This window comes from Bos indicus, chromosome 15 (genome assembly GCF_029378745.1).
Source record: "Bos indicus isolate NIAB-ARS_2022 breed Sahiwal x Tharparkar chromosome 15, NIAB-ARS_B.indTharparkar_mat_pri_1.0, whole genome shotgun sequence".
Lineage (NCBI taxonomy): Eukaryota > Metazoa > Chordata > Mammalia > Artiodactyla > Bovidae > Bos > Bos indicus.
This window is the reverse complement of record NC_091774.1, coordinates 50542204-50550079: the sequence shown is the minus strand read 5'-3', so window position 1 is coordinate 50550079 and position 7876 is coordinate 50542204. Positions and strand designations below refer to the sequence as shown.

Here is a 7876-nt window from a genome sequence, read left to right as displayed (position 1 = left end):
GATGAATTTAGAGGGCTCTGCAATGATACATAGAACTTTGAGTCAAAAAAAAATATGCGACAAACAACTAATCTCAAAAATATACAAGCAACTCCTACAGCTCAACTCCAGAAAAATAAACGACCCAATCAAAAAATGGGCCAAAGAACTAAATAGACATTTCTCCAAAAAAGACATACAGATGGCTAACAAACACATGAAAAGATGCTCAACATCACTCATTATCAGAGAAATGCAAATCAAAACCACTATGAGGTACCATTTCACACCAGTCAGAATGGCTGCGATCCAAAAGTCTACAAATAATAAATGCTGGAGAGGGTGTGGAGAAAAGGGAACCCTCTTACACTGTTGGTGGGAATGCAAACTAGTACAGCCACTATGGAGAACAGTGTGGAGATTCCTTAAAAAACTGGAAATAGAACTGCCTTATGACCCAGCAATCCCACTGCTGGGCATACACACTGAGGAAACCAGAAGGGAAAGAGACACGTGTACCCCAATGTTCATCGCAGCACTGTTTATAATAGCCAGGACATGGAAGCAACCTAGATGTCCATCAGCAGATGAATGGATAAGAAAGCAGTGGTACATATACACAATGGAGTATTACTCAGCCATTAAAAAGAATACATTTGAATCAGTTCTAATGAGGTGGATGAAACTGGAGCCTATTATACAGAGTGAAGTAAGCCAGAAGGAAAAACATAAATACAGTATTCTAACGCATATATATGGAATTTAGAAAGATGGTAACAATAACCCTGTGTACGAGACAGCAAAAGAGACACTGATGTATAGAACAGTCTTATGGACTCTGTGGGAGAGGGAGAGGGTGGGAAGATTTGGGAGCATGACATTGTAACATGTAAAATATCATGTAAGAAACGAGTTGCCAGTCCAGGTTCGATGCACGATACTGGATGCTTGGGGCTAGTGCACTGGGACGACCCAGAGGGAGGGTATGGGGAGGGAGGAGGGAGGAGGGGTCAGGATGGGGAACACATGTATACCTGTGGTGGATTCATTTTGATATTTGGCAAAACTAATACAATTATGTAAAGTTTAAAAATAAAATAAAATTAAAAAAAAATAAAAAAATAAAATGCAGAGACATTACTCTGCCAACAAGGAAAAAAAAAAAATATGAATACCTGGAAATTTAGTTGAAAAAATGCAACTCTTAAGTTCTGACTGTTTAGTTGTCTTTCGACAGACCAAAACATTTATATGACTATGATATTGTGAGAAGCGATTTCCACTTTAGAATAGAATCTGCCTGTATCACAGATTAACAAAATTACTTCTGGGCAAGTTTTTCCTAAATAGAGAAATTAGAAATATATTTTGCATTCAGATGAAAACTTGGTTTCTTTTTCCTTGTGAAATATTAGTAAACCTTAATCAATTAATCTAGAAGCCCCTATAATTTCTTTCTTTCACATTCTAGATGAGATGTTGGGCAGAATATGTGATTTCTGGAATGACACTACATGAAGGCAAAGGAGTCTCACAACTTAATTTCTATGTACTTCTTGGAACTCCCAAAGAAATATGGTCTTCTAAAAACCAAACTACCCTTAGTTCCATCCCTTACTATCTAAAGATTGTTGGTTAAATACCCTTTTTAAAAAACCCCATGGTTTTCAAATCATTTATATATTTGAAAGGGCAGTTACTACTGAATACTGACAAATTACATCTCATTTTCTCCTGGCCTGGAATGTGTGATGAATTGTGTCATGTTCACAGGAGAAAAATAATCTGAAGAGCTTGGTATCATGATTTAGGAGAATTTGAACTCTGTTGAAGACTGATACCTTAAAAAGTGAATAGATCATTTACATAGTTTCTGAAATGAACAATTTTCCTAGGTATATGACATTTGGAGATGTATCCTGCTCTATATAAAGTTCTAAATGGTTTATTTCCAAAGAAGAGAAGTAAAATGAACACAAGGTAGATAAACATAATCTGAGAGCTTACCAGACAATGGGATATTTTGCAGAGGACTTTTGAGAGCAGCTGAAGGATTCTAGCATAAAATCCCAGAAGCCATTTGTCTCTTACCAAAGTCTCCTTCTTATATATGAGGGTTTGGCTCTTCTTTCCAAGACACCTCCTCTAGGGGCACTGAGTTCTCTTGGGATTTCAGCTAAGCTGGATCTATTCTGAGACTAAAAATAAACATGTGCAGACATAGTAAGTCCACAGAGATGGTTAACAGTAAAGGAAGTAAATGAGGATCTAGATTTTGCTGCTGCTGCTGCTGCTGCTAAGTTGCTTCAGTCATGTCCGACTCTGACCCCATAGATGGCAGCCCACTAGGCTCCCCCGTCCCTGGGATTCTCCAGGCAAGAACACTGGAGTAGGTTGCCATTTCCTTCTCCAATGCATGAAAGTGAAAAGTGAAAGTGAAGTCACTCAGTCGTGTCTGACTCTTAGCGACCCCATGGCCTGCAGTCTACCAGGCTCCTGCATGCATGGGATTTTCCAGGCAAGAGTACTGGAGTGGGTTGCCATTGCCTTCTCCATCTAGACTTTGAGCTAGGGTTTATTTCAGTTGGAGAGAGGTCCTTAATAACCTAGCATGATAGAGACATGGTATATCTTAAATAAAGTCTCCTGATATTTCTGTTGAGTGTTTGACTCAGATACTACTTCTCTGCCATGGACAATGCCAAAGCAGAGATGCTATGAGTTGAACATTGGCATTCAGGGAAGTGATGTAAGACAAAGATCCTATGACATGTATTTTAGCCTAGCCTTTACTTTTGAACCCTAGATCCATCCTTCTAAATGTTCCTGAACACTGTTAACTAAATATCCCTTAAAATCAACTTGTTTAACATTAGATGTAATCTTCTGCCTTTCCAAATCTGTCCTTTATGTAGGGCATGTTAATCCTTTATACTTAATATGTCAAAAGTTCAAAATCCGAGCCCTTTAAACTCTTCTCTCTCACATTTTACACACAGTATTAGCCAAAATTTAAATTAAGAATCTAAATTGTTCCATTTATTTTCATTCATTGCTGGATAATGATTTTGAATCCTTGACTCTTTTGAACAATGGTAACTGTAATTATTATCTTCATTTTATTGATCAAGAAAATGTTTCTCAAGGAGTTCACATAATCTGTCCAAGGTCATATCAGGGTTGTACATTAGAGATAAGGTAGGAGCAGAGGTCTGATTCCTGATAACTAAACTGGGCTGGAAGAAGCACAAGCTTGAACCAAGATTGCTGGGAGAAATATCAATAACCTCAGATATGCAGATGACACCACCCTTATGGCAGAAAGTGAAGAGGAACTAAAAAGCCTCTTGATGAAAGTGAAAGTGGAGAGTAAAAAAGTTGGCTTAAAGCTCAGCATTCAGAAAACGAAGATCATGGCATCCAGTCCCATCACTTTATGGGAAATAGATGGGGAAACAGTGGAAACAGTGTCAGACTATTTTTTTGGGCTCCAAAATCACTGCAGATGGTGAGTGCAGCCATGAAATTAAAAGATGCTTACTCCTTGGAAGGAAAGTTATGACCAACCTAGATAGCATATTCAAAAGCAGAGACATTACTTTGCCAACAAAGGTCTGTCTAGTCAAGGCTATGGTTTTTCCAGTGATCATGTATGGATGGGAGAATTGGGCTGTGAAGAAAGCTGAGCGCTGAAGAATTGATGCTTTTGAACTGTGGTGTTGGAGAAGACTCTTGAGAGTCCCTTGGACTGCAAGGAGATCCAACCAGTCCATTCTAAAGGAGATCAGTCCTGGGTGTTCATTGGAAGGACTGATGCTAAAGCTGAAACTCCAATACTTTGGCCACCTGATGGGAAGAGTTGACTCATTGGAAAAGACCCTGATGCTGGGAGAGATTGGGGGCAGGAGGAGAAGGGGCTGACAGAGAATGAGATGGCTGGATGGCATCACCGACTCGATGGACATGAGTTTGAGTAAACTCCGGGAGTTGGTGATGGACAGGGAGGCCTGGTGTGCTGTGATTCATGGGGTCGCAAAGAGTCAAACACTACTGAACGACTGAACAGAACTAAAACATATATTAAGCAATTGGAATTGTCAATATTTAAGGAGTTAGGGATTGGATGGTTGTCTGGAATTCCATACTATTTTCAGCATCCTTAGTTGCCTACTAGTTAATTTTGGGGACTGATACAGAACATGTGACCTTATCTTTGTTGTACTTTTGCAAGGAAACAAAATGGTAGTTTGAGGATCCTAGGGTAATGCTCTTGATATTATATCTATACTCGCTTCCATTAATACATAGCTTTTGGATAAGCACAAATATAGAATTGACCAAAAAGAGGAAGCACAACAAAATTTTACCGTAATTTTCTGGAATAAGTTTTCTGAATTTTGTCATAATAATTTTATTTTACCAATGTCCTATTGTTTACATCCCCTCAAAAGAAATCCTCTTGGCTAGATAGTCAAGAATTTTCTAACTTCCACTTTCTTTATCTCTGAATGTTCTCTGGGTCCTTGTTATAAAAGAGATAGAAGGATTAATCTTGGTTCCTTGTTATTAGTGCGTGCATGTGTGTGTGTGTGTGTATAACAATTGTGATGATGGTTGTATGCATTTACTTGCTTATTGTCCAACTTTGGAGACTGATCCCATTTGTCCCTTGACGATGCAGTTAACGTACAATAGGGCACTTTAGGGCGTTTGTCCTTTTTATTTTGATATGTCCAGTCAATAGCACATTGAATGGCTTGTGGTAGCTTGTAAGTATTTCTTGAATGAATGAGGGGATTGCATTTTTTAAACTGGCATCCTGTAACACATACCATTTTTATTTTTTTTATCTGTAGTATGGTTTCCATTTATTAATAGCTATGTCTGTCATAGAGTAAAAGCACAGATTTTGGTAAATGTAACATCTATTCATATGGATTTTTATTTTGTAAACTGACACCTATTTTTGCATGTTTAATTTACATACTATTACAAAGTTTTACTTGTATATAAAGTATATTTAAAACATAACTATATTATAATAAACATGAATTATGCAGTATATCAAATATTTTGTGATACAACTTTGATGTGATTTTCTTGTGATAAAACAAAACATTACAGTCTTTTTGAAGTTTTTCTTGGTCCTATGTACTAAATGTTAATAAAGATATGCATATCAAATAGATGGGATGCAGCTTAAGCAGTACCTCTATGGTAAAATACAGGTGAAATTCATTTATTAGGAAAGAATAATAGGTTGAAAACAAAAATATAACATCCATTTCAAGAAGATAATAAGAGAATGATATGTTAAATCCAATGGAGAAAGGAAGGTAAGATCAAAAGTCAATGAAATGGAAATCTATCATAAAATAGAAAAAGTCAACAAAGCAGAAATTTGGTAATTTGAAAAGTTTAATAAAGAAAATCCATTTAAAAACTTAGGAAAACTGATCAAGAGAGAAAACAAAGTGCATATTAATAATGAAAATAGGAGCGCGGAGCCGGCTCCGGGGCATGCGGCGCGGAGCCGAGAGCCGCAGCTTCTCGGCCTGGAGCTCGGCGTGTGCTGGTGACCCGAGGAGAAGAGGCGGAGGCGACATGGAAGTGAAGGATGCCAATGCTGCACTGCTCAGTAACTATGAGGTGTTCCAGTTACTAACTGATTTGAAAGAGCAGCGTAAAGAAAGTGGAAAGAATAAACACAGTTCTGGGCAACAGAACTTGAATACTATCATATATGAAACATTAAAATACATATCAAAAACACCATGCAAGCACCAGAGTCCTGAGATTGTGAGAGAATTTCTGACCGCAGTGAAAAGCCACAAGTTGACCAAAGCTGAAAAGCTTCAGCTGCTGAATCACAGGCCTGTGACTGCTGTTGAGATCCAGCTGATGGTGGAGGAGAGTGAGGAATGGCTGACAGAGGAGCAGATCGAAGCTCTGCTCCACACCGTCACAAGCATCCTCCCCGCGGGGCCAGAGGCCGAGCAGCAGCAGAATGCCAGCAACGACGTGGCGATGGACGAGGAGGACCCTGCGTAGAAGAGCACAGCTGGCCCGAGTGTCTCCTGAAGTTGAAGGCCCAGCAGCCGTTTCCCAGACATTCAGAGGATTGTTTATTTGATTTTACCGTCTATCCCAACAGGCCTGATTTCCCGGTTAGTTGGGTAAACCACAAAAATAATCTTAAAAGAAATCCTTGTGCCTCTGTGAGAACAAACATGGTGGACTGGCTGAGATTGTCAGGGCAAGAGCTGAAGAGAGGAGGAGTGAGTCAAAAAGGACAGTGACTGTGGAACTCTCAGTGGTAAAAATATTTCTTCTGTGGCCTTTGCCACGGTTGTGGGAAGGTCTCTGTACACAGCTGGTAAAATACTTGCCTTGGCTTTGATGGGCTGTATCCTAAATAATTTCATCTGCTTCCCTCGGAGCTTCCCAAGCAGGGATGCAGAGCACTGCTGGAGTGAAAGCTGACTTAGGAGAATCCTGTTAGATGGCTGGAAACTCATGAAGCAGCAAATAGTTGCTCTAAGTTAAAGTGAGCCACTGAGCTTGGCTCACTTTAGAGGAATCTTTTCCTTAAGAACAATAGACATAAGAAAAGACTGGCCTAGGAACTTGGCGGTCCAGTGGCTTACGACTCCACATTCTCAATGTATGGGACCCAGATGCCATCCCTGGTCAGGGAACTAGATCCCACATGCTGCAACTCAGAAAAAAAGAAAAAAAAAAAAAAAAGATTCCTGCATGCTACAATGAAGATCGAAGATACCGTGTCCAAATAAATATTTTAAAAATAACTAAATAAAAGAACAGGCTGGACAACTCTTCATCAGGTCTAAAGGCCCCTTTCCTCTACTGGCATGGGCTTTGTTTAGCAGTTTCCCTAGTTAGTCTTCAATGTTAGGACACCAGCTCACTGCAGTTGAAAAGAGGCACTCCAGTATTCTTGCCTGGAGAATCCCAGGGACAGAGGAGCCTGGTGGGCTGCTGTCTATGGGGTCTCACAGAGTCGGACACGACTGAAGCGACTTAGCAGCAGCAGCAGCAGACTGAATGACCGCCTGTCTCCTGCCTTTCTGAACACCTTCGGTTTTCTGCCTTGTGACAGGTGCAGCCTGTTGCACCCAGGTGAGCCTCATTTGCACAGGGGGCAAATGGTTTGCATCTTTGAGAAAGGGCAGTTCTCTGGCGGTCCAGTGGTTAAGATTCAGTGCTTTCGTTGCAGGGGGTGTCGGTTTCATCCGTAGTAAGGACTAAGATCCCACGTGCTGCAAGCTGTGGCACCACCCCCTCCCCCAAACAAAAGAAACCCTAAATAAAGAGGGCACAATTACGTAGCTCTTTTTGTGGATGGAGTATGAAGAACTAGAGGCTGATTTTAATAAGAGTTTGAATTTGTTGACTGTTACATTAGTTTTTTTAATTGAAAATATTAGAATAATTACCATGCAAGGAACTTGTTAATATTCAGGCTTTGGAGAGTTTAGTAGCCCCAGACATATGGTTGCCTTAGATCCTAGGAGTATTGTTTAAAATTAATTCCCCGTATTCACTCTGCTCTCTATTTGGAGAAGAAAATGCCCATAGACATTTTTCAAATTGGTACTCATTTTGTTGTAAGATCACATATTTTCAATGCTTCTGTTAATTGGATTACTTCCCACCTCTTCCAAGTCCCAGGTTATTTCAGCCCCCCCAGTAGGCAGTTATGTTTACCTTAACCTCATCATCTAAGGATCAGTTGAGATCTGCTTACAGGCAACATTGAAATTAACAGGACATTTATTTTTAAATCTCTCTTGAGTATCAGGAATTTTACCAGGAGCTGTTGCTTTGTCAAGGCATACAGGTGCTTATGTCCTTGCTTCATTTTGACCTTGAGTGC

The 7876-nt window shown here is 39.8% G+C and overlaps 1 protein-coding gene across 1 annotated transcript; it reads left to right on the top strand.

Moving 5' to 3' along the window:
* Positions 1-5481: 5481 nt before the first annotated feature.
* Positions 5482-6293, top strand: LOC109569199 (DNA-directed RNA polymerase III subunit RPC9-like). Its single transcript, XM_019974511.2, has one exon. The coding sequence runs from the start codon at positions 5500-5502 to the stop codon at positions 6028-6030; it is 531 nt and encodes a 176-aa protein (XP_019830070.2). The 5' UTR covers positions 5482-5499; the 3' UTR covers positions 6031-6293.
* The last annotated feature ends 1583 nt before the right edge of the window (positions 6294-7876 follow it).

Coding starts and splice junctions, on each gene's coding strand:
- LOC109569199 (XM_019974511.2), top strand. CDS start 5,500: ATGCGGCGCGGAGCCGAGAGCCGCAGCTTCTCGGCCTGGAGCTCGGCG.